This window comes from Sus scrofa, chromosome 7, assembly GCF_054392235.1.
Source record: "Sus scrofa isolate SSC_HxYL_T2T_F1_AM1 chromosome 7, Sscrofa_HxYL_maternal_Yorkshire_Landrace_v2.0, whole genome shotgun sequence".
Classification (NCBI taxonomy): Eukaryota; Metazoa; Chordata; class Mammalia; order Artiodactyla; family Suidae; genus Sus; species Sus scrofa.
The window spans coordinates 65,540,895-65,568,180 of record NC_139389.1 but is presented as its reverse complement, the minus strand read 5'-3'; the positions used below and the strand labels follow the sequence as shown (position 1 = coordinate 65,568,180).

Genomic DNA, 27,286 nt, shown 5'->3' with positions numbered 1-27,286 from the left:
AGGGAAAAAAATGTGTGAGGGTATTTTGAGGATTCTTAGTGCTAATTTGTAACTTTTCTGTAACTTGAATGTATTTCACACTAAGCAATAAGATATCTGGTATAATAGTAATATACCACTTGGTCTTCTCACCACATAGCCATTCATTTACATGTTGTCTGTTGCTGTTGTCACACAAAATGGTGTGATTGAGTAGTTGTCACAGAGCTTGTATGGCCTGCAAAGCATAAAATAAAAAAAACTTGCTATCTGTCTGGCCCATTGTAGAAGTTTGCTGACCCTTGCTATAGAGTGTAGTGACTTTTTTCTTCTCTTGAAGTCATACTACTCATTAATGAATTCCTTTGAGAACAGGTTTTGCCTTTCGCATATTCCCCAAATAAACAAGCAGTTAAATTAACCAGTAGGTGAGAAGCCAAAATGGAATGTAAAGAGTAATGTATTACAAGTATATAATGTAACCACACTGAAAGGAGGAAGGATGAAAAGAACATGGTAATTTTGGAAAACAAAATCCATTTCTTTGGATACTGTAAGGCTGAAGACAACTGTATAGAAATGTGATCTTGTTAATAAATGTGTTTCTCACAGAGATACAGGTTAGCAGTTCTGAAACTACTTTATGTAAAGATCAGAATTGAACAGATAAGTAAACATACTTTAGAAGATGAGAGCTGGCTTTCTTACTTACAGAGAAAGAAATTACGAATAAGGAAAGGGGAAGGCTAAAATGACCTTTTGATGTGGGATTGAAATCAGAGGTATCAGTATAAACTCATAGCTTTTAATATTTCTTTGCAGATAGATACAGAAATACAGATGGTATATTATAGATTAGTGTGCATACATATAGTTCCTGTTATTTGTTGTGAGTCTGTGGGTTGACTGGCTAGGATGGCAGTAGTTATCTGTGGGCTTGACTGGGCTGGAACATCCAAGATGGCTCAGTGGCTGATTTCTGTCAGCTGAGAGTTCAGCTGGGGCTGTCAACCAGAGTGCTGCCTTTATGTGGTCACTCTGTTGGTGGCTTGGGCTTCTCATGGTAAGATGATTGGTTTTCAAGAGTGAGTATCCCAAAAGAAGCATTCCAAGAGACCCAGGTGGAGACTACAAGCTTCTTATGACCTAGTTTCTGAAGTTGGGCAGTGTCACTTTCACCTCATTTTATAGGTCTAAAAGCAAGTCACAGAGCAAGGTTAAATGCGAGGGGATTACATAATGGTGTGAACCCCAGCAAGAGTGGTTTATTGAGAGGAAGGGGGACATCTTTGGAGACCATGCTGATTAATTCGTAAATTATTTTTCGCTCTTATATATTTGGTACACTCATTTGGAATGTTCTTTGAGAACAATTATACTGCCTTGTATTTTTGTTTGCTTCTCAATGTCTTACACAGTGCTTTGGACATAGAAATTGTCCAGTAAATGTGTTGCCTAGCAATTCAGGGGTGCTAAGAGTTTAGGCAAGGACTAGAAGAGAAGATGAAGGCACACATTGATTGGGCTAGGAATTTTGGGCTGGGCCCAGTAGTAAACGTTCTTCAGGAAGAGGTAGATTGCCCACCTTGGAGTTAAGGATTAGGCAAGGAGACTGCATCCTTGTTTTCATAGGGATACTTTAGAGCCCTTTTCTTTTCGCTGATACTTGGGTTATAAAAACAGGCTATTTTCACATAGCATTCTTTAGCGAGAAGGTAATTATGTTACTAGACCTGGTTCGAATTGGCCAGGGTCTTGGGGTTGCCAAAACTGTAGGCTAGTGTTGCTTTCAGCTGTGTAGGACTGGAGAAAGCAAGAAAGTATGCACCCCCCCCCTTATATGTACATACATTGTATGCAGTAGGACAGAATTAAAAAATTTTCAACTGAAATACACTAGTTTACAAGAATTATTATTTAGATCCCCATTACTTGGAGATAAAATTATGCAGTGGAAATTTACAACTGAGTGAAAATTTACTTTAGTAGAGAAAAAAAATAGGAGTCTTAAAAACATTTTATGCTGTGGAGAGCTTTCAGAGGGAATATGTAGCATGTTTGTAAAACCTACCTTCTTACTTTGACCTGTTGCTATGTAAGGGGGGTGGTCCTGAAATGAGTATACAGCAGTGTTTATGCTTCTTAGGGTACTTTTTCAAACCTCAGATTGAATTTATTTTTGAAATTATTTGTTTATTTTTAAAGTTGTAAAATTTAGCCTTTTTAGAACTGAAAAAGATCCGTGATTTACTCTTATTTCCAATCCCAAATTAGTTTTAAGTGTTTCTTTTCTGAGAAAGTAAGAGAAGTAATTTGTCTATCATATATATTTTATATGTTGACTAACTTAATAAACTAACACATGTTCTCTTTTCTGTGCATAGGCTTCATTCCAGCGCTCCAATAGTCATGACAAAGTAAGGAGAATAGTTGCAGAGGAGGGTCGTACAGCAAGAAACCTAATAGCCTGGAGTGTTCCCCTCGAAAGCAAAGATGATGATGGTATGTATTTTTAAAAAGTTTCATTTTTGTTGTATATTAGAAGAATATATTTAGTCTTGAACAGTGGATAGACCAAAAACTGTTTACACTTAAAACTCTTGGGCAAATTAGTATGTATTAAATAGGAAATATTTGTTAATTGCTTTTTTATATTACCTAATAGACAAATGAAAATTTTACTGTTAAGACGGGTTTGTAATGGTTAACACTCTGGACTCTGAAAATATTAGTTTCACTTTTTCACGTAGGAAAGAAATTGGGTGTCTTATTATGACTGACATATTAGGTTTTTTTTAAAGTTATAGGAGATTTAGACTTTCCTTTTATTAAATTCTTATAAAAATTTTAAAAGTAGGTTTTAAAAAATTCACTGTAGGAGTTTCTGCTGTGGCATAGAGGCTTAAGTACCCAGCATTGCCACAGCTGTGTTGTAGGTCGAAGCTGTGGCTCTGATTTGATCCCTGGCCTGGAAACTTCCATGTGCCTTGAGTGTGGCCAAAACAATCCACTGCATTTATCATGATCGGGTACAATTTAACATAATGATGTAGAAAATGAAAGTTTATTTCTTAAGTTCTCCTTATTATTATTTGAACAGAAAAAGTATTTGTTCTCTTCAGTCTCTTCACTTCAGTGGCTAGGAGCAGTATGAGCATTGCCTAGATCCTGGGAGATCTAGAAGGTTGGATAGAGATGCAAATAACAGGAGGCTGGAGTAAGCCAAAGACCTCATTTTGAAATTTTCTGAAGGCTTGTAGAGTATTCCTCACATTGGGTTTGTATGATGTCTTTTCATAGTAGATTCACTTATGTATTTTGAGGAGAATTCTGTAGAAATTATGTTGTGTCCTTTTCATTGCATCATAGGAGGCACATGATGTTAGTTTGTCTTGTTGCTATCGATGTCAACTTTAATCACTTGTTAAGGTGGTATCTCCCAAATTTCTTTGCTGTAAAATAACAAATTATTTCCTTTGTAATTAATAAGTAATTTGCAGTAAGACTATGCAAATATCCTTATTCTCTTGAAACAGTCCACCCACTACTTTTAGCTTCCATGGATGATTCTAAATTTAAGAAGTTACTGCTCTGGTGGTTACAAAATGGTGATGTGCTAATCCCATTGTTCCTTCTTTATTAGTTGACATTCTCGTGTAAGGAAGAGTGTTCCTTATTCTCCTTTGTATTTACGTATGAATATATGTATTTTAAAAAACTTTTATGGACTCATGGCTTTTTATTTAATTAGTTATAATCCACCACTCTTGTTTTGATGCTTAAATTTTTCTAGATTTGTCTAGGTGAAGACTATTAAGTTGGCTTCTGCTTCTTTTTGACATGTTCTTATTCTCTGACAGGTGTTTCAAGCTATACAAGAGTTGAGTCAGGTTTTATTCTTTATTTAATGTTTACATTTTATTTGAAATTTTATTTTTTATTCATTTTATCTTTTTACATTTATAACTCTCATCCATTGTAGTTTATTCTTACACATAGTATGTGGTATGGATCTAATTTTATGTTTTCCCATATTGGTAACAAGTTGCTCCAGGATCACTTACTGTAAAGTCTGTCTTTGCCTCAGTTACTTGAGATGCTACCTTTATCATTGATTGAATTTTCATATGTGTTTATATTCTCTTCCATTAGTCTATTTATCTAATTCATGTGTGAGCACCATACTATTATAGAGGTGTTATAATATTTTAAAATATCTGCTTGGACTAGCCCTCCCTAGGTATCTTTTCTTTGTTAGTTTTCCTAGATATTTTTAGAGAGCTGTTACTTTTGAATTGCAAAAACTATTAAATAGGGAAGTTGTCTTTTAAAATTTAGCTCTGTACTAGCTAAAATCTTCATATGGCATTTACTATTACTTCATTCTTTTATAGAAAATATATATTATATAAACATTATTTACTGAAAAAGTAACATTAGGCCTAAACATGTTTTATGGTTGCTATTGTGTTGTAAATACTATTTTGTGAAATTTTATTTTCTCATTTTCCATGGGTTATTCAGAATACAGAATAATCTAAAGGTGTTATTATTGAAATTGCTTCTTTTCAAAACACATACAAGGAAAGAAAAATATAATAATGAATCCTATATTTGCATATACCCTGATATTGCTTATAAGTATTTGCATATATATATATATATATATATATATGTATGTGTGTGTGTGTGTTTTTGGTGGGGGCTGTTCCTGTGGCATGTAGAAATTCCCAGGCTAGGAGTCGAATTGGAGCTGCAGCTGTCAGCCTATGCCACAGTCACAGCAACGCGGGATCTGAGCCATGTGTGTGACCTACATCACAGCTCATGTCAACGCCTGATTCTTAAACCACTGAATGAGGACAGGGGTAGAACCCTCATTCTCATGGATACTAGTCAGGTTTGTTACCATTGTGCCATGACGAAACTCCTGGCTAATACAATTTTAAAGCTTCATTTATGCTTACTGCAAAATAATGGAAATAAGATCACAGAGAATTAGAACTTTCTGAATGTCAGTAGTAATGATGACAAAGGAAGAATGTTAACTTCATAATTTTTTTTTTCTTTTTTTGCTTTTTAGGGCCACACTTGTGACATATGGATGTTCCCAGGCTAGAGGTCCAATCAGAGCTACAGCCACCAGCCTACGCCCCAGCCACAGCAACGCAGGATCTGAGCTGTGTCTATGACCTACACCACAGCTCACGGCAACACCAGATCCTTAACCCACTGAGTGAGGGCAGGGATTAAACCCACAACCTCATGGATCCTACTTGGATTCGTTTCTGCTGTGCCACAATGGGAACTCCAACTTCATAATTTTTAATAAGTATTATTTTATATTGTTAAAACTTTGCCACTTATCAAAAAATCTGTGTTTTGTTTTTTAAGAAATAGCAACTTATTCTTGTTTTATGGTTACAATCTATACTCAGGTGTTTCTGAGGATAATAATTCAATTTTAAAAAGATTTCTTCTGTTATTTCTGTTTCCTTTGGTATTTGTTCTCACACGATTATTCTCCTGGATATTCTAACAAGCTTGCTGGCAAATTATTTTCTGTGATGAAAGGATGAATAAAGGGCTGTGTAGGGGAGTGGAGAGTTCTCTGTCTCCATTCCTGGTAGAACAGTGAGGGAGACCCACTTATGTGCAGATAAATTGTTAGCAGATGTGAAGGCTTACTTCATTTGTACTCCTTTAGCAGTCCTGGCCCATAATTATTTTGCAGAAGGGAAAATTATTCTGTTGCACGTTAAAGAATTTTACTCCTGTTTTGCAATTGCTCTCAAGAATAGAGTATTATAAAACAGTAGTTAGTGCCTTTCCTATGAAAAAGGCCAAATAAAAAAGCTTCATTTGACTGTAGAAATACAAAGAACTAAAAAAAAAAAAACCCTTCCTTTTCAACATAAAACTGTATTTCGTAAATCAGATAAATTAAAACAACAACAACAACAAAAAACCCTGAGGTTTATATGGTGCAAAATATATTCTAAATTTTATTGTTGAAATAAAATTTGAATCAAAGAAGTGTTTCCAAAGGAGCTGTATATACATTGAGTATCACTAACTTGATCTTGTTTTTAAACTTTCAGAATATCTGATTTCTTTTAGAAATTGATGTATTCCTCTTCTGAGAAAGCCATTCAATAAAAGCAGTCTTTGGGACTTTGGAAATTTGTATTTTATTACATCTATAGTTCATGTTGACCATGTATAGATTGTACTGTTCTGTGCTCTCTGGAAGGAGGTTATGTGTTAGTATGCCTGGATAATTTGATAGTTCAGTTTTATATTATCTATTTGTTGATCTATATATTTATCTGTTTTTGTCTTGAAGGAAAATCTAAATGTCAAACTGGTGGAAAGTCAAAGAGGACAATTCAAGGTACTCATAAAACTACAAAACAGGTACAGCATGAACAACTTCTACTTTTTTGCTTTTGATTTTAGTTATAAAATATAATTTTTCAGAATTTGAATATATTTTATCTTCATGTAAAAATGTAACATTTATTTAACAAATGTGTATATCATATTATGTGCTCAACTTGTACTAAATATAGATATTAATTTGCTTCTTATAACAACTCTTTGATGTAAACATTATTATTAATCATCATTTACAAATGAGGAAACTGAGGTAGAGAGAAGTTATGTAACTTACTAGTGAGTGGCACAGCCAGATTGGAACCCATGCGTATATTTCTACAGTTTATGATCTTAACTTCTGTCCCACATATCTCACATTTGTGAGTTCTTCTATGATTTATCTTGGTATAATGATGCCTAATTTTAGTTATAGGATAATAATATATTGACTCTAAAAATTTTCAAATTGCTTTGGTAAAATTTTAGAGAACATAAGCCTACCTTATGTTAAAAAATGTTTTAGCATATTTATAGTTAGCTTTTAATCTTTGGTTATTTTTCTCTGAACTTTTCATATATATCATTTTAGTTTGAGTTATTAAATATACCACTATATATTATTATGTAAACCAAAAATTATGCATAAGGAAAACATGGACTTCTAATTGAGACGGCATTATGAGTCTGTAAAATATCCTCCACTTCTTACACACAGAGGCATCAGTGATAACATTTAAACAAAAATTAAAGATACAAAGGATTTTCTAAAATAAAATAAAAATTTCTGTGGATCAGTAATAAAACAAACACATATAATCACAGATAAGTGGAATTGGGAACACAAACTTACTCGACAAGTCCTATGGGATAAGGGAGGATGAAACACCCTTATTGTGGTGGGGAAACAGATCCAGGCTCATGGTATAAAACTTGAGGCTTATACAGCATTTTGCACTAGGAGACAGGGAATGCTACAATCTGCTTTGGCTTGTGGCCTGTGATAATTGACATCTGAAGCAATAAAAGAGAGTGGCCTTCTGGCTCACGACTAGGTCTGCTATATTCTTGAAGGGTGAAAGCTTTAAGTTCCCAATAAAAGGCTCTGTAAGTGGGACCATGGTGGGCCAGATGATGGTAACCATAAAACTAGTACACATGTTGTGAGGGTGAGTAGAGTGAAAAACTAAAAGAAACTCAAACTCAGAGTAAGCTTGCAAAATAAAATACCAAAGCACATGAAGAAAATAATGTTGTAAGATGTAAACAACACATTCTACAAATGAGAGAATTTACTCCTGAGGTAAGGAAGAAAAGGGCATATTTCTCTAAAGAGGACTTTCAAATAAATAAGTTTAAATTCCTTGAAGGAAAGAGTAACTATAAAGCAAAAGGAAAACTCTGAACTAAAACAGATGAATATAAATTTTGAACATTTATAGGTAAAAATGAACATCTTAGAAGTGAAAATAGTGTGAGTGAATTTTGTTGTTTTTGTCTTTTTCCCTTTTCTAGGGCTGCTTCCCGAGGCATATGGAGGTTCCCAGGCTAGTGGTCTAATTGGAGCTGTAGCCACCGGCCTATGCCAGAGCCACAGCAATGCAGGATCCAAGCCATGTCTGCAACCTACACCACAGCTCACGGCAACACCAGATCCTTAACCCACTGAGCAAGGCCAGGGATTGAACCTGCAACCTCATGGTTCCTAGTCACATTTGTCAACCACTGAGCCACGACGGGAACTCCTAGGGCTTTTGTTTTAAAGTAGTGGTACATGGTGACCTACCTACCTCCCTTCCTTCCTTCTTTCCTCCCTCCCTTCGTGTGGAAATTCTTTCCAGGATTGAACCAGTGCCACAATAGGAACCTAAGCCACAGCAGCGACATAACTTGCTGTGCTACGTGGGAACTCCTAGGACTTTTGAAATAGAGAATAAATAGTGGGCATGCAATATTTGTAGGTACCATGTTGAAAATTTTCCTTTGAGTTTTTAAGAGCTTAAGAGCATAACTGTGGAGCTGGGCAGGATAAATAAAAATAGATTTATACCTAGATACATTCTAGAGAGCCTGCTGAATGTTAAGGTGAAGGATAAAACTTTTAAAACACCGGGAAGTAAGCAAAACCACAGAGGAATAATAATAGCCTTCTTATGAACAGTGGAACAATATCTGCAAAGTTATAAGGTGATATAACATTTAACCGAAAATTCTGTGCCCAAATGATCATTCAAGTGCAAGAGTGATAGAGTGCCACTTTAGATATACACAGGCTAAGGGTTTGCCACCTACCTTCTTTTAAAATTTAATTTTTATTTTATTTGGAGTATAGTTGATTTACAACATTGTGTTAGTTTCAGGTGTACAACAAAGTGATTCAAATATACACATACATATATCTATTTTTTTCCAGATCATTTTCCCATAAAGCTTATTGAGTAGAATATTGAGTAGAGTTCTCTGTACTAGGTCCTTGTTGATTATCTATTTTCTATATAGTATTGTGTATATGTTAATCCCAAACTCCTAATTTATCCCTTTCCCCTTTGGTAACCATAAGTTTGTTTTCTCTGTCTGTGGGTCTGTTTCTGTTTTGTAAATAAGTTAATTTGGACTATTTTTTAGATTCTACATATAAGTGAGATTATGTAATATTTGTCTTTGTCTGACTTAGTGTGATAATCTCTAGGTTCATCCATGTTGCTGTACATGGCATTATTTCATTCTTTTTTAATGGCTAATATTCCATTGTATGTATATACCACATAACCACCTATAAGACCAGAGGTAGGAGTGCTGTGGGGGAAAAAACTATTATTAAAAAGACTGCGGAAGAAGCAGGATCCCCACAGGTAAGTTGGAATTTAGCTAGAAAATGAAGCTAAAGGGAATGTTCAGAGAAGAGAGGAACACAGAACACTTTGCTGATGGTGAACCTAGTTCTTGAGGGCAGAGTTCTAGGATTTCACAAGTAGTCCAGAGGCATTTCCCTGAGCATCTATTTCAAAGGCTTATTCAGATTTCCTCCATTTTTAATTGGATTATTTGTCTTTTTCTGATTAAATTTAGCTCTTTATGAATTCTTGATGTCTGGTATCTTCTCCCAGTGGATCATATCTTTAAGGCAGGTTAACTGAACTTTTTGGTATATTAAATTTAATTTTTTGGTATATAAATTTAATTTTGCTATAACTTATCCATAAGTTATGCTCTTTGGCTTGTCTAGGAAAGCCTCTTCTAACTTAAGCTCATAAAATCCTTCTAGATAATTTTCAATTTTTTGGATATGGTGATAACTTTTTAGGTACACTATCAAAGTCATGATCAATGAAATAGTTGGTAAAATAGATTTTTTTAAAAAGTGTTTTGCGAAAGATAGTGTTAAGGGAATGAGAAGACAAGTTGCAGACTGGAAGAAAATATTTGCAAAAGACATAGCTAATAAAGGACTGTTATCCAAAATATTTTTAAAAAACTCTTAAGACTCAACAATAAGAAACAACCCAATTGAAAAATGAGCCATAGACCTTAAGAGACACCTCATCAGAGAGGATGTACAGATGGCACATAAGCATATAAAAAGGTGTTTCACATCGTATGTCATCAGGGGAAATGCAAATTAAAACAATGAGATACTACCACACTCCTATTAGAATGACCAAAATTGGAAATAGTGACAACTCCAAATGATGATGAGGATGAGGAGTGGAATTCAGCCACTTCAGAAGACAGTTTGGCAATTTCTTCCAAAAGTAAACATACTCTTACCTTATGATCCAACAATCATACCCTTGGTATTTATGTAGATGAGTGGAAAACATGTCCACACAAAAGCATACACATGCATTTATATAGCAGTCTTCTTCATAATTGCCAAAACATGGAAGCAACCAAGATGTCTTTTGGTAGGTGAATGGATAAATAAACTATGGTACATCCAGATAGTGGAATATTGTTCAGCTCTAAAAAGGAATGAAATGTCAGGCCATGAAAAGACGTGGAGGAAATTAATTGCATGTTAGCTGGTAAAAGAAGCCATTCTGAAAAGGCTATTATGATTCTAATCTTATGACATGCTTGAAAAAACTAAATATGGAGACAGTAAAAAGAACAGTTGTTGCCAAAGGTTTGGGTGTGGGGTAGGGGTAGGGAGGGAAGAATAAGCAGAGCACAGAGGGTTTTTTGGAGCAGTGAAAATACTCTCTATGACTCTATGATGATGGGTATATATCATCATACATTTTCAAAAGTGTAAAATATACAGTACCAAGAATAAAATGTAAGAAATTTGAGTGATTATGATGTATCAGTGTAGGTACATCATGAAAATGTATGCTCAATTTTATATGTCCATTCATTTTTCTGGGAATAGGTCCCTAGTTTTTGTCAATTTCTCAGGGGAGTTGAGAATTTTAAGAGAGATGAGTCAGAAATCTCAATTTCCTCCCTCCACTTTCCCTCTCCTTTCCTTCCTTTCTTTTTTTCTCTTTTTCTCTCAAAAGTCATTGATTAAAACAGTATAAGATTTATGTATTTATTTATTTTGGTCTTTTTTTTGCCTTTTCTAGGGCTGCTCCTGCGGCATATGGAGGTTCCCAGGCTAGGGGTCTAATCGGAGCTGTAGCCACTGGCCTATGTCAGAGCCACAGCAATGCAGGATCTGAGCCGCGTCTGCAACCTACACCACAGCTCATGGCAACGCTGGATCCTTAACTCACTGAGCAAGGCCAGGGATCAAACCCGCAACCTCATGGTTCCTAGTCGGATTCATTAACCACTGCGCCACGACAGGAACTCCTAAAACAGTATAAGATTTATTATATCAGACACAACTTAGAATAGATATACAAGGAGATCCTGCTGAATAGCATTGAGAACTTTGTCTACTCATGTTGCAACAGAACAAAGGGTGGTGAAAAAAATGTAATTGTAATGTATACATGTAAGGATAACCTGACCCCCTTGCTGTACAGTGGGAAAATAAAAAAATTAAAAAAAAGATTTATTATATTGAATTTCATTTAAAAGATGGAATGCATTTGTGTGTAGTTTTCCCCAAAAGTTTATATTGCTTTGTCCTCTTGAATGTCTTGGAAACAGTTAATTATATTAAAGTCATAGCAATGGGTTAGTTTCCTGATTTTGAATCTTGGCTTTGTCACTTGGTGTGAGACTTCGGGTTTATCATTTAATTTAGCTAAACTTCAGTCTTCTCCTCTGTAAAATGGAACTAAAAATAGTAACTATGTTATAAAATTGCTTTAAAGATTAAGTGATATATAACTGTATGGGAATCACTTAGTGCAGTGCCTAGCACATAGCAAGTATGCCATGAATGTTAGTTGGTATTGCAATTATTACTACCACTGCTATTATTTTTTATCAGTGGTAGGTAAGAGCCCTGTATTTTGCAGCTGCATACTAACTTATTAGCCTTTACACTTGGATGTACTTTTTCTACCTTTATTTCACAGATTTGGCAGGTTTGCCATAAGCTTACTCATTTTTTTCTATGAGTGTATTTATTCTCCTTTTTGTCTTTCTCACTATAATCATACGTAACATTATAATGGGTATTTACTGTGTGTTAGGTGCTATGTGAAATGCTTTATGAACATTGGAATAGAAGTTGGAAGACTAGGTCTGGTCCTAGTTCTGTCATTTAGCCTTTTGACAAGAAATTCAGTCTTTCTGAACCTTAGGTTTGTCATCTACAAAATAGGAATAATTGTATTTGTCCTGTCATTAGGTTTGTTGTGATGATTAAATGATATTTTGTTTTCAAAAGCCCTTCATAAAATGTAAATCAACTTGCAAATATAAAGTATTAGTATTTTTGTCAAACTTAAGTATACAAAAGTTTACATAATACATTCCCCTTTGGATGGAATTACCTAATTGTAATTTCTGCTTTTCTGGAGTCTTTCTTAGTAGAAGCATCACATAGAGCAATCATGAATGGAAACATCTTAACCTGAAAGCAGTTTTGCCTATTCTGCCTTTTTTTTTTTTATTTTTTTGCTTTTTTAGGGCTGTACCTGTGGCATATGGAAGTTCCCAGGCTAGGGGTTAAATCAGAGCTACAGCTGCCAGCCTACACCACAGCAACTCGGGATCCAAGCCACATCTGTGACCTATACTACAGCTCATGGTTATGCTGGATCCCCAAACTACTGAGCGAGGCCAGGGATCAGACCCGAATCCTCATGGATACTAGCGGAATTTGTTTGCACTGTGCCACAATGGGAACTCTTTACCTATTCTACGTTTTCAGTAAAGGTTAGTTCAAAGTATTTGAATCATATAAGTATGGATGCATTATAGGATAAATACATAAATGGGTAACGATGAGTTAAAGTATTTTTGAAAATTTTATGATATTAGAGACTGAATTCACAGGAAGCTACTAGGGCTTGCTGATTAATGTGGAACAGATTTGTGAAAGAGCTATAATTCATGGAACTGCAAGTTAATTTTAACTATGGTGGTGAATGGAAAGAGAAGTGAGGTGGTTTGGAATGTCAGCTAAAGGGCTGCTAGCATAGTGCCTTGGGGTGCAGTGTAATAGGAAGCAGTTTAATTGTAGAGCTCTAACCGGAAGGTGGTCTCCTGTGGCTACATGCTCTTCGACAAACCAGCCTCTAAATCTCAGTTTTCTAAGCTGCGAGGTAGAGCTAATAATACATATTTTAAAATTGTGCAAACAGATATTTGCTCTCATAATTAAATCATATACTGTTAGAGCTGGAAAATACTTGGAAAGCTGTTGAGGCAAAGATTTTGTGGGTTGTTGATGATTACTTTAAATTTTTTTTGCCTGAGTATTGAGAATTTGGGCCTGGAATGGGGCTGTCAGATAAAATATTTGTTAGTATGTTTTTGCTAAGTCTGGCAACCTTGCTCTAGATGGGGGACTTTGAAATGAGGATGAGCAGCTCTTAAGTGTGTGTGTCTTTGTGTGTATATGTTTTGTTTGCTTGCCTTTTGGTGATGAAGATTCTATATAAACCAAAGATGGGCTATAATTTTTTTTTTTCTTTTTTAAGGCTGTACCTGCAGTGTATGGAAGTTCCCAGGCTAAGGGTCAAATTGGAGCTGCAGCTGCCGGCCTGCACCACAGCCACAGCAATGCAGGATCCAAGCTGCATCTGAGACCTACACAACATCTCATGGCAATGCCGGATCCTTAACCCAGTGAGTGAGGTCTACATCCTCATGGATACATGTTGAGTCTGGAACCCACTGAGCCACAACAGGAATTCCCTAAAATGTTTCTGAAGTGTAAAAATCACTGTTATAATGAAGACCAAAGTCTAAAACTGAATAGAATATTAGCTTCTATTTTGGATATTCTTCCCTCTGGGACTTGTCAATGAAAAAGGAAAAACTAACAAGCAAATAGGAGTGACGTATATGTATATAAAACAACTTGGGATTTAATTTTTTTTTAATTTTTTAATTTTTTTATTTTTATTTTTATTTTTTTTGTCTTTTTGTCTTTTTTGTCTTTTGTTGTTGTTGTTGTTGTTGTTGCTATTTCTTGGGCCGCTCCCGCGGCATATGGAGGTTCCCAGGCTAGGGGTTGAATTGGAGCTGTAGCCACCGGCCTACGCCAGAGGCACAGCAACGCAGGATCCGAGCCGCGTCTGCAACCTACACCACAGCTCACGGCAACGCCGGATCGTTAACCCACTGAGCAAGGGCAGGGACCGAACCCGCAACCTCATGGTTCCTAGTCGGATTCGTTAACCACTGCGCCACGACGGGAACTCCTAATTTTTAAAATTATAATTCATTTACAATGTTGTGCCAATTTACGCTGTATAGCGAAGTGATGCAGTCATATGTACATTCTTTTTCTCATACTATCTACCATCATGTTCCATCTGAAGAGATTGGATATAGTTTCCTGTTCTTTACAGTAGGACCTCATTGCTTATCCATTCTAAATGCAATAGTTTGCATCTACTAACCCCAAAGTCCTCATCTATCCCACTCCTTCCCCCTTCCCCCTTGGCGACCACAAGTCCGTTCTCCATGTCTATGAGTGTTTCTGTTTCATAGATAGGTTCACCTGTGCCATATTTTAGATTCCAATAAGTGATAGCGTATGGTATCTGTCTCTTTTTCTGACTTAACTTCATTTAATATGAGAATCTCTAGCTGCATCCATGTTGCTGCAAATGGCATTATTTCATTCTTTTTTATGGCCGAGTAGTATTCTGTTGTGTATATGTACCACATCTTCTTCTTCTTTTTTTTTTTTTTTTAATTTTTGTCTTTTTCTAGAGCCACACCTGCAGCACATGGAGGTTCCCAGGCTAGGGGTCTAATTGGAGCTGCAGCTGCCGGCCTATGCCACAGCCATAGCAATGCAGAATCCGAGTCATGTCTGCGACTTATACCACAGCTCATGGCAGTGCTGGATCCTAAACCCACTAAGCAAGGCTAGGCTTCGAACCCACAACCTCATGATTCCTAGTTGGATTCATTAACCACTGAGCCACAATGGGAATTCCTGTACCACATCTTCTTAATCCATTCGTCTTTCTTTTTTTTTTAATTTTTTAAAAATTTATTTTTCTGCTGTACAGCATGGGGGCCAAGTTATACTTACATGTATACATTTTTTTTCCACCCTTTGTTCTGTTGCAATATAAGTATCTATACATAGTTCTCAATGCTACTCAGCAGGATCTCATTGTAAATCCATTCATCTTTCAATGGACATTTAGGTTGTTTCCACGTCTTGGCTATTGTAAATAGTGCTGCTGTGGACATACAGGTGCATGTATCTTTTTGAATAAAAGTTTTGTCTGCTTATATGCCCAGGAGTGGAATTGCTGGCTTATATGGTAGATCTATACTTAGTTTTCTGAGGAATCTCCATACTGTTTTCCATAGTGTTTGTACCAGTTTACATTCCCACCAGTAGTGTAGGAAGGAACCTTTTCCTCCACACCCTCTCCAGCGTTTGTTATTTGTAGACTTATTAATGATAGCCATTCTGACTGGTGTGAGGTGGTACCTCATTGTGGTTTTGATTTGCATTTCTTTAATAATTAGTGATGTTGAGCATTTTTTCATGTGCCTTCTGGCTGTCTGCATGTATTCCTTGGAGAAATGTTTGTTTAGGTCTTCTGCCCATTTTTTGATTGGGTTGTTTGATTTTTGAGTTGTATGAGTTTTTTGTATATTTTGGAGATTAAGCCCTTGTTGGTTGCATCATTTGCATATATTTTCTCCCATTCCATAGGTTTTTTTTTTTTTATGGTTTCCTTTGCTGTGCAAGAGATTATAAGTTTGATTAGGTCCCATTGGTTTATTTTTGTTTTCTTTCTGTTACCTTGGGAGGCTGACTCAAGAAAACATTTGTATAGTTGATGTCAGAGAATATTTTGCCTATGTTCTGTTCTAGGAGTTTTATGGTGTCTAATGTGAAACAACTTGGAATTGTTTGTTATTTTAACTGTAGTACAGGTTAGTTTTTTATTTATTTATCAGTTTAAGTAGCCACAGAGAGATAAGCAACTCTTTATGCTTCTAGCAAGAAGCTTCAGGTTTGCATTTTGAATTTAGATCTTTATGTAAACTACATGCTCATGTTTGTAGTGGAATGATTCTGTGGTCCAGTCTATAAAACTATATAGTATACAATTTTTTCAAAGTCTGCCTGTACAACTGAGGAAAAATTGGTTATATGAACACCACAGTTTATTTGGGGAGTCCTCTCTGTAGCTGACACTTGGTTTTAATACCAGTATTCTTTTCTAGTAAATTGTTTTATGTTTATATATTATTTTTTACTTTTAGTAAATGATATAGGATAAAATTAAGTAACTGAATATAACTGTATTATATGCCATTTCTAAATGAAAAGAATATGTGCAAGCAATTTAAAAATGTTGAAATTGGCATCTTTTATTTGTTAATGTATGTAAATGTGCTGTATTATATTCTAGTAAATCAGGAGCCACTTTCATGGTCTTTTATAACTAAGGGTCTGTTCACCATTAAAATCATCCTGATCTTCAATAAGACATGTAATTCACTTTACAAAACTGCCACTTTTATGTAAGATGAAAAACTCCGTTTTGATGAATTCAGTGTGATATAAGCTGAAAAGAAGAATGTCCTATTTTTAAGTATTTATGTTGAAAAATGTGCTTTGTACAAAAATCCAGTCCATGGAAGCTTTTAAAAAATACTTTTTTCATGTTTTGTTTTATTTCATCAGAACACTGCAGTAGACTGTAAAATAACGCCAGCTACAACTGGAGATAAACACTTTGATAAAAGTCCCACTAAAACAAGGCATCCTCGGAAGATTGATCTAAGAGCGCGATATTGGGCGTTTCTTTTTGACAATCTTCGCCGGGCAGTAGATGAAATCTATGTAACTTGTGAATCAGATCAGAGTGTGGTGGAATGTAAGGTAAGGTTTGCTTTGAAGCTTTGTAATTGTTTTGAAGCCTGGTTCTCCAGTTTTTGCTACATCTGACTCAATGATTTACCTCAGTATACCGTACTTTAGTATTAACTATAGTTTCCGTGCTGTACAGTGTACAGATCCTCAAAGCTTACTCATCTTACAACTGAAAGTTTGTACCCTTTGACCAAAATCTCCCTATTTCCCCTATGCTTTGTAACCACTGTTCTCCTCTCTGCTTCTGTGAGTGCTTTGGGTTTTTTGTTTTAATATTTCAAGAGTACCCTAGTTGTTGCTGTTTGCATTACCTAATTTTGTACTTTTATATTCTGTGAAAGATTTGGTAGAAACACTTCTTGATGTATAATCCTAGGCAAGAAATTAAAAGAGTGGGTACACATAAGAAAAACACAATTTATTAAAAAAATCTCTTGTCTGCATTCTGCATTGGTATTGTAAGTGGCACTAGTGAGATTTTCACATTCTTTGGTTTCATGTTTAATGTCTTTAATGGGACATTACTCCCTTTCTGTTGAGAAACTTATCACTCTCCTAATTCACTCTGATCAGGGAAAAGCGAGATTGATGGCCAACCATAAACAATCCTGGGTGGGATTGGGATATCATTGTAAGGTGTGTTTTCTAATTTTAGATAACCTTTTGTTTGTAATAGGATATTAAACAGACACATAGCATAATCTGCCTCTAAAAATTTGATAGAAATGTGTCCTTTTAGTAGATACAAACTACATAATGTATTACTTTATAATGAATAAAATTCCAGAATGATAAAAATATTGCAGAGGTAGTGTCTGTTTCTACAGTGAACATGGTTGAAAATCCTGGAATACATTATTTTACCTTTGAAATATATGAAGAGTAAAAGGAAAGTTACACGTTGAGACAACAACTGTGTTTTCTCTAAAATTAGAAGTAGCCAAAATATGTTTTAGACTAGCTTAAAAATGTGATTCATCAGAAACAGTTTTTAGAATAAACGTTAATTGAAATTGTCCAAATTTGTGCTTTGGTTGTCACATTTATTTATTTATTTATTTATTTTGTCTTTTTAGGACCACACTCATGGCATATGGAGGTTCCCAGGCTAGGGGTTGAATTGGAGCTGCAGCTGCTGGCCTACGCCACAGCCACAGCCATGCCAGATCCATGCCATGTCTGCGACCTACACCACAGCTCATGGCAATGCTGGATCCTAAACCCACTGAGTGGGGCCAGGGATTGAACCTGCATCCTCATGAATACTAGTCGAGTTTGTTTCTGCTGAGCCACATGGGGAACTCCTTGCCCATTTTTGAATAAAGTTTTTTGACTTTTATTGTTGAGTTTTAAGTGTTCTGTAAATAGCCTGTAAATAGTCTGGATATAAATCAGGTACATGATTTATACATATTTTTTTTCCTGTTCTTTGAATTGCCTTTTTACTCTGGATAATTTTTTTGGATGCACAAAATTTTTTAAAAAATGTCATGGTGTCCACTTTGTATATTTTCTTTTGTTGCCTGTGTGGTCATGTCCAATAAATCATTGCCAAATCTCATGTTATGGAAGTTTTGCCTTATGTTTCTATCTAAGAGCTTTATAGTTTTGCATCTCACATTTATGTCTTTAATCCATTTTGAATTAATTTTAGTGTATGATATTAGGTAAGGGCCCAACTTCATTCTTTTGCATGTGAATATCCAGTTTTCCTTGCATCATTTGTTGAAAAAGTCTGTCCTTTCCCCATTGAATGGTTTTAGCGCTATTGTCAAAAATCATTTGACATATATATGTGAGGATTTATTTCTAGGCTCTTTATTCAATTGGTCTACATATTTGTGTTTTTGTCACTGCCACATTGTTTTGATTATTATAGCTTTGTAGTAGGTATTGAAATAGAAGATGTGAGTCCTCTAGCTTTGTTGGTCTTTTTCAGGGTTTTTTTTGGTACTTAGGTTCCTTTGAAATTTCATGTGAATTTTAGAATGGGTTTTTGTATTTTTGCAGCACTTGGGATTGCTTTGAATTTGTACATTGCTATGGGTAGTATTGATATTTTAATAGTGTTAAGTCTTCCATTTTGCGAAGAGGGGATATGTTTCTATTTATTTATGTCTTATTTAATTTCTTTTAGCTATGGTAGATTTACTGTACAAATCTTTCATCTTCTTGGTTAAGTTAATGCCTGGGTTTTGTTCTTTTTGGTGGTATTGCAACTAGAATTTCTGCATTTCTTTCTATATTGTCCATTTGTAGTATATTAAAAAATGCAACTGAGATTTGTATGTTGGCTTTGCATCCTGCTACTTGGCTTAATTCATTTATTAGTTTTAACCACTTTTTTTTTTGTGGTGTCATTAGGGTTTTCTACATACAAGATAATAACATCTGCAAACAGAGGTAGTACTTCTTCCCTCCAACTGGAATGATTTTATTCTTTTTCTTTCCTAATTTCTCTAGCTCAAACTTCCAGTACTTTGTTGAAAAAAAAAGGGGTGAATTCAGATATTCTAGCCTTGTTCCTTTTCTTAGAGGACAAGCTTTCAGTCTTTCACCATTTAGTGTATTTGCTGTAGATTTTCTGCATAAGGATTTTATTGTGTTAGGTAATTTGCTTTTGTACCTGGTTTGTTGAGTGTGTGTGTTTTTTTTTAATCATGAAAGGGTGCTGATTTTTGTCAAATGCTTTTTCTGCTTCAATGAAGATGATCATCTAGTTTTTCCTTTCACTTTATTGATATAGCATATTACATTGGTTGATATTTGCATTTTGAACCATTTTTGCATTCCAGGAATAAATCACACTTGATCATGATGTCTAATCCTTTTAGTATGCTACTGAATTCTATTTGCTAGTATTGTTTTGAGGATTTCTGCATCAGTGTTCATAAATGATATTGATCAGTAGTTTTCTTGTAGTGTCTCTGTCTGGGTTTGTGTTTTTTTTTTTTTTTTTTTTTTTTGGTCTTTTTGCCTTATCTCGGGCTGCTCCCGCGGCATATGGAGATTCCCAGGCTAGAGGTCTAATCGGAGCTGTAGCCATTGCCCTACACCAGAGCCACCACAACGCCAGATCCGAGCCACAACCTATACCACAGCTCACGGCAATGCCAGATCCTCAACCCGCTGAGCAAGGCCAGGGATCGAACCCACAACCTCATGGTTTCTAGTTGGATTCATTAACCACTGCGCCACGACGGGAACTCCTGGGTTTGTCTTTTTTTATTTTTAGGGTTGTACCTGTGGCAATGGGAGTTCCCAGGCTAGGGGTTGAATCTGAGCTGTAGCTGCTGGCCTATGCCACAGCCATAGCAATGCCGGATCCAAGGAGCTTCATCTGCGACCTACACCACAGCTCGAGGCAATGCCCTATCAACCCACTGGGATCAAATCCATGTCCTCATTGATACTAGTTGGATTCATTACCCCTGAGCCACAGTGTGAACTCCTCTGTCTGGGTTTGGTATCAGAGTTAAGCTGACCTTATAGAATGTGTTAGGAAATACTCACTCTTCTTCACTTTTTTTGGAAATACTCACTCCTTTTCAGTTTTTTGGGAAAGTTTAAGAAGGATTTGTAGTTATTCTTTAAATGTTTGGTGGAATTCACCATTGCAGCCATCAGGTTCAGGGCTTTTCTCTATTTGGAGATTTTTATTGATTCATTTGTCCTACTAGTTAGAAATCTATTCAGGTATTTCTTCATGATTTAGTCTTGGTGGGTTTTGCATTTTCTAGAAAGTTGTCCATTTCATCTGGGTTATCCAGTTTGTTGGCATGCAGTTATTCATAGTAGTCTCTAATAATCCTTTTAATTTCTGTACAATTGGTAGTAATTTGTCCCCACTTTCATTTCTTTTCTTTTTTTAAATTTATTTATGGCCACACCCATGGCATATAGAAATTCCTGGGCTAGGGATTGAATCCATGTTCTAGCTGTGACTTATGCCACAGCTGTGGTAATGCTGGATTCTTTAATCCACTGTGCTGGGCTGGGGATTGAACCTGTGCCTCTGCAGCAACCCAAGCTGTGTGACAGTGAAATCTCCCCCACTTTCATTTATGATTTTAGTAATTTGAAGTCTCTCTTTTTTTAAAGTCCATCTAGTGCAAAGTTTTATAAGTTTTGGCGGTCTTTTCAAAGAAATTATTTTTCATTTCATTAATTATTTTCATTTTTAAAAAATTCTCTATTTTGTTTCTCGCTGCTGTAACCTTATGCCTTTCTGCCAGCTTTGAAATAAGTTCATTTTTCTTTCTTAGCCTCTCAAGTTGTAAAGTGTTTTTTTGTGATCTTTCTTATTTTTAGGGTAAGCATTTATAGGTATAAATATTCCTCTGAGCACTCACTGCTGTAGCTGTGCTCTATAAGTTTTGATAGGTTATACTGTAATTTTCACTTGTCTGTAATTATTTTCTGATATTCATGTGAGATTTTCTTTGCTCCATGTGCTATTTGAGTATTGTTTAATTTTCAAAAATTTGTATATTTTCCAGTTTTGATTTCTAACTTCATCCTCTTTGTGGTTGAAGAATATACTTTTATATTTATCTTTTAAAATCTATTGAGACTTAATTTGTGTCCTAGTGTATATTCCATCCTGGAAAGTGTCTGTAGTAGGGATTCTTAAACTGAGGTTCTTAGATTCGTGTGTTTGAATCATCTGAAGGTATTGTGAAATTATTTTGTTCATGTGTATTATTTTGAGTAAAGGGCTTATAACTTTCATCAAATTTTATGATGATTGTGACCTGAAAAATATATACTACACATCTCTGATTAATTTCTATTTCACTTAAACTCTGCAGTCTTAACATGAATGAGAAAGGATCATAGAGGGATGATGACACAGACTTGGAAATTTAACCTCCTCCCTGAAAAGTTAGAAAAAGCTGTCATAGATAACCATTCTAAGAGAGATTTAGTCAATTAGTCTCCTCTGAGGATGATGAGGTTCATTAGAAATGTCTCTGTTGTTGTCTTCTGTATTGTTTTCACCAGATTTCATTCATCAGGGCTCATAATTTGGTCACCATTCTTGATTGTAGCAACATGTTTGACCTCCAGATCATCAGTCTCTTCTGACCATGCTTATGGCTTCAGCCTATCTGGATACTTGCATCCTATTTATTTGATTTAATCCCCTCTATGAACCTTGTCAAGGTTTTTGCTCAGTACCTATTGCCTGGTATTCTGATCTTATCTCCTAGTAGCTGGCTTCAACTCCTGTCAACCTGCTCTGCTCTGTCTATCTCAGACTTCAGCCCCTTCTTGGAATGACTCCTGTCACAACTAAATTAGTTAGGCACTTCCTTTCTTTCCATGATTCCCATAAAAAAATTAAGTATATCACAGTACATAAAGTAAGATAGCTGAATAGAACAAGACAAAAAAATAAAAAACATGAACAATGAATCTGTATTTACTGAGTAACAGTGGTGTTCTGTTGTTTGAGTGAAGGCTGTTTAACAGGAATTTACTGATTCCCTGGGGCAAATCAAGGAATTTGGTCTTGGGAAACGTAAATCTTTAGGAAATGGATTTTCAAAAAAAGTTGTATCCCAGGAAATCTTGCTCTGTATTCTTAGGCAAGAGGCTTCTTATTTTCTGCTTCAGAAGAGGATGAGATATAGTTGCAATAACATACAGTTGTACTCCATGCATCTCTCCTTTGCTTACTATTTTTAAGTGTTTAATAGAGACGTAGTCTCTTAGGATGTGAGATGCATTATGACAAATATATGTGGCTTGAGAGAGAAAAGTCTTCTTTCCCTCTCTGGTTCATGAATAGCATTTTAGGAATTTCGAATATGTGTTAACATTGGTTATTGTACATGCTGGTATTCGTAGAAAGAAGGATGACTTCAGGCTGTAGAATTGTGGTAGAGATTTTACATGTGATATTTGTGCTGTCCCTTGAAAGGAGAGTAGTGGATCTCATGGAATTCTTTATTTTAGTTATTTTAGTGCTTCCTCTATACTAGTTGCATGACTTTGAAAAAAATCATCAAACCTCATCCTACCTTTGTGTTCATAAATGAAGAGTTTGGATAGATGAGGGCTGAGGACCTTCAGCCTGAATAAAAGCTTTTAGTTTGGTATTGGGAGAATATTTCAGGCAAAAAATAAAAAATGCCTCAAGCAGTTGTTATCATGCAGACTTCAGTGGGGAATTTGAACTTGAGTACGTTGATTTTGAGCTTTAGCGCAATTTTTTTGAGCATCTTTATCTACTTATTCTTAGTTGTAATACATCTCAGTTTTAATAGTGGGAAGTACTATATATAAGAGTAAAGCTTCTAGTTAAGCTAACTTGCAAATGAGTTAAGGTAAAAATTAGTCAGCCACTACAGTAAAATATTTTTACCACTGGCCAGGCAACTGCAAATTTTATTTGTCCAGAACAATCCTGGTAGGGATTAAATCATGGGAGAATGGTTTCCATTAGCAGCTTTTTATTTATAGACTTTAATTTGTTGAACATATTATGTATTCTTTTTCCAGGTTATGTACATTGTAAATTAATGGGAGATACCTGAATGGAGTGAAGGATAAAGGATTGAAGATGACTGTGAATATTATTATTAGACAGTTTTGAAAGTGGTTTACTTGCTGTTTTGCTTTCAGATGATTGCCCTTTTTTTGCACTTTTGCTGTTTGGTTATTGAAATATAATTGATGCACAATATTCTTTTATTTTCAGATGTACAACAGTGTTATTTTATATTTACATACATTGTGAAATGATCCCAAGTCTAATAATCTGTCCCCTCAATAGTTATTGCAATGTTGTTGACCATATTACAAATGCTGTATATTTCATCCCCATGGCTTATTTATTTTGCAATTGGAGGCATGTACCTCTTAGAGATGATTTCTCTTTTGAACTACTTATTTTATTAGTAGCTTTTAAAAAATTAGATTAGCTGTTTTTTTTTAAAACGAATGCTCTTAAAAACTTGTTTCACTTTTTGTAAAGCTCCTTCTTTCATACGATTCCCTTTATCAGTGACTTTACGTGTGATGCTCGTTCCATCCCTTCATAACCACAGAGGTGCACCACTGTGCGCATTCCTGCAGCTGAATTGGAGGGCTGTATTGATGTCCTGGGCCCAAGGGGTCTGTACACTAGTATTGTGTGTCAGGAGGACAAAGAGATGGCGCCAACCATCCTGCTCTGTGCGCCAGTAACTAGAATTAGTTACAAACCAATCGAATCCGTTGCAGCCAATTGGTAAACTAATTGGTAATTTTAGCTGTACATCTATATGTAGTTATCTGAATGCCTATAACATTACTTTCAGAGCCACTTTTGTTCTGTTTCATCCTGCTTGACAAAATGGCCTTCATAGCTGCAAGGAGAAAGATGTGCATCAGTGACTGTGAGGCTGCTCCAGCTGCTTGTCCTGTTTGTATTCCCTTGTTCGTAAAACATGACTCGGATTACAGCTGCATGGTACCACTCTGATTATTTCTGATAATGTTGAGCTAAACGTTCCTTAAATTAGGTTGTTTAAGCTACCAAATATACTTTCTCTGTGCCAACTTGTATCAGAAGTATAGCTGCTTATATTCTTGCCTTTTAGAGGGTTTTTGCTTTCTCTCTTTTGTTTTTTAGCAAAAAGGGAAATTAGTAGAAAATTTTTGAAATAAAATATTCTGATTAAATTGTTCTATACCCTCAAGTACATGATTTAAGTTGAATGAATTTAGTTAAAGAATTTGAATTGCATTAATAGAATTGACAAGAGGGAGTCAACTAAATTAAAAAATTTCTATTTTTTCTGATTGTAGGAGACATCTATTACCAGTGGTTTGGCACTAAAGATTACCTTAGAAAGAAAATAAATAATACTTCTTGGTTCAGAACAGTCTTTAAAGTAGGATGTAACTTTTATGACTAAAATGAGATTGATACTGTATTTCATTTATGAATAATTTGACATATTCCTAATCTTAGGTCTGATTTCCAAAGTGTACCTGTATTTTTAAAAACATTTATAAATGAAAAGTATTTCTGAGTCTTTGATTGCCACTGATACTAAAACATCAGTCTAAGATTTTGTTATGGAAAAGTAATTTGTTTATAAAACATAATCATTTTTAGAACTCTTTGGCATTTTCTGGTAGTTATCTTCTGCAAGTTTTGGAAAGTTGCCTTTTAGAGTAAAATGAGACGCGTCTTTATAGCAAGGTGAGAATGGTATCATACTGATAAAGTGAATACACTGTAAAAGTTCTTTGTCTTATTCATTTAAATGATAGCTTTGGCCAATTAAGCAATATCTATACATAGTTACACTTGAGATCAATTTCCCATTCTGAGCAATGGAGTGGATCTCCGTGGCCTGTGCTTTTAATTTTTAACTCTTACATATGCTATTCATATGTAAAACTAGTAAGTGCTAAGAAGAAAGTCTTTGAGAGAATGTAGAATTGTAGTAATGTTATTTTGGATTATCCAACGAAAAAAATTAGAGTGCAGTATGGTAATTATAATGAGTATATACGGTGGAGCACAGATGATCTGTTCATCCTAGATAAACTGATTTAGAAATGATTCCCTGTGAAATATAGTCAATTTAAATTTTATCTTTGGAAGCTCAGTGTCAGTGCAGATGCTGTATTTGATGAACAGAATGCAAGTAACCCATCATATTATTGAAAACTGGTTTTAAATCATGCAGAATTGCTTTTGATATTTTTAGCCTTGTATCAGTTGCATAAGAAATGCTGTAAAATCTTATTATTTTTTAAAAGATTTTAAAAAAAGTTTTATTGAAGTATAGTTGATTTACAATGTTGAGATAATTTCTGCTGTACAACAAAGTGATTTAGTTATATGTATACACACATCCGTTCTTTTCCAGATTGTTTTCTCATATTGATTATCACAGAATATTGGATAGAGTTCCTTGTGCTATATAGCAGTTCCCCTATCATTCAGTACACTACAGTGTACATACACACCAGTCCCAACCCCCCAGTCCATCCCTTCCCCCACCCATCCACTTTGGTAACTGTAAGTTTGTCTTCAAAGTCTATGAATCTGTTTTGGTTCTTATTTGTTTTTGAACTCATATATATAAAAGTTCATTTCTGTGCCTTTTTTTTAGACACCACATGTAAGTGATATCATATGATGTTTGTCTTTCTCTGTCTAATTAACTTCACTTAGTATGATAATCTCTAGGTCCATCCTTATTGTTGCAAGTGGCATTATTTCATTCCTTTTTATGACTAATATTCCATTGTATGTATGTACCACAGCTCCTTTATCCATTCCTATGTTGAAAGGTATCTAGGTTGTTTCTGTGTCTTGAGAAATGCTGATAAAATTGTAAGCATTTACTTTTCCAAATATATTTCTTTTTAAACTGATATCACATATATGTTAGAATTGAAGATTATTTAGAAGGGACTAAGCATTATTATTATTTTTTTTTTGACTTTCATTTCAGAAACTGTGTTTAGAAGTGGTTATAAAAAATGTTAATAAAGAACTTTGGAGGGAAATAAACACTTGATAATGGATTTGCCAGTCATTTTTTCATTCTTCTTTTTATTTTTCTTGTTGCTGGTGTGGGAAGTCTTGGAGATATGACTTAGCAGAAAGAGCAGTGGACCAGAGGTCAGTGGGGTTTGGGTTCTGTGCCACCATAAGCAGATCACCGAGCCTCAATATTATCTTTAAAATGAAGTGGCTGACTATAGACAGTGTGACTTCATCACTCAGATAATTCTCTGGGATTTGCTTATTCTTTAATATATTTTGCAGTTTAGTTTTTCTTATTCAGCCAGTTCTTTAGAATAAATTTTTCTAAAGACAAGAGAAGATAGAAATAAGAGGGATTACAGACTATAATTTTATTTTGTCAGGAAGTAGCATTGATAAATGTTACATTGGGCATCTGAGGAAATATCTGTTCAGTTCACTCAGGCTAAAAAGCAGCATTTGCTGGCATGCTATTAGTGTTTCAAAGCATAGAATACCTCTCTTTTCTTTTCTTTTTTTTTTTTTTTTTGTCTTTTTGCCTTTTCTAGGGCCACTCCCACGGCATATGGAGGTTCCCAGGCTAGGGGTCTAATTGGAGCTCTAGCCGCCAGCCTACTCCAGAGTCACAGCAACACAGGATCCGAGGTGTGTCTGCGACCTACACCACAGCTCACGGCAACGTGGATCCTTAACCCACTGAGGAAGGCCAGGGACCGAACCCGCAACCTCATGGTTCCTAGTTGGATTCGTTAACCACTGAGCCATGATGGGAACTCCTAGAATATCTCTCTTGTTGGTTGAGTTTTCGTAGATTCAGTAGTTGGGCACATAGTGGGTTCCTAACAAATTTGCATTTGGTGAGTAAATTGTATTTGGTGAGTAAATCGTAGACTCTAATGTCTAATCCACCCACTTATCACATAGTTACCCTTGACCATATTCCCTCTGGTAACTAATTCTCTTTTGAGAAAGCTCTGCCAGGTAAAAAATCTGTCATTTTTAAATAT

At 35.3% G+C, this 27,286-nt stretch overlaps 1 protein-coding gene across 5 annotated transcripts in view; it reads left to right on the top strand.

The window, feature by feature from the left end:
• SCAPER (S-phase cyclin A associated protein in the ER) overlaps window positions 1-27,286 on the top strand; it is a 428,719-nt gene that overhangs the window by 32,656 nt on the left and 368,777 nt on the right. For all 5 annotated transcript variants that reach the window (XR_014810514.1, XM_021099014.2, XM_021099012.2 and 2 more), the window contains exons 3-5: window positions 2,364-2,481; window positions 6,326-6,396; window positions 16,592-16,789. Coding sequence is in view for 4 of the 5 variants with exons in the window: in XM_021099014.2 (XP_020954673.1) it covers window positions 2,364-2,481; window positions 6,326-6,396; window positions 16,592-16,789 (387 nt within the window). In the remaining variant the exon portion in view is untranslated. The remainder of the gene's footprint in view (window positions 1-2,363; window positions 2,482-6,325; window positions 6,397-16,591; window positions 16,790-27,286) is intronic.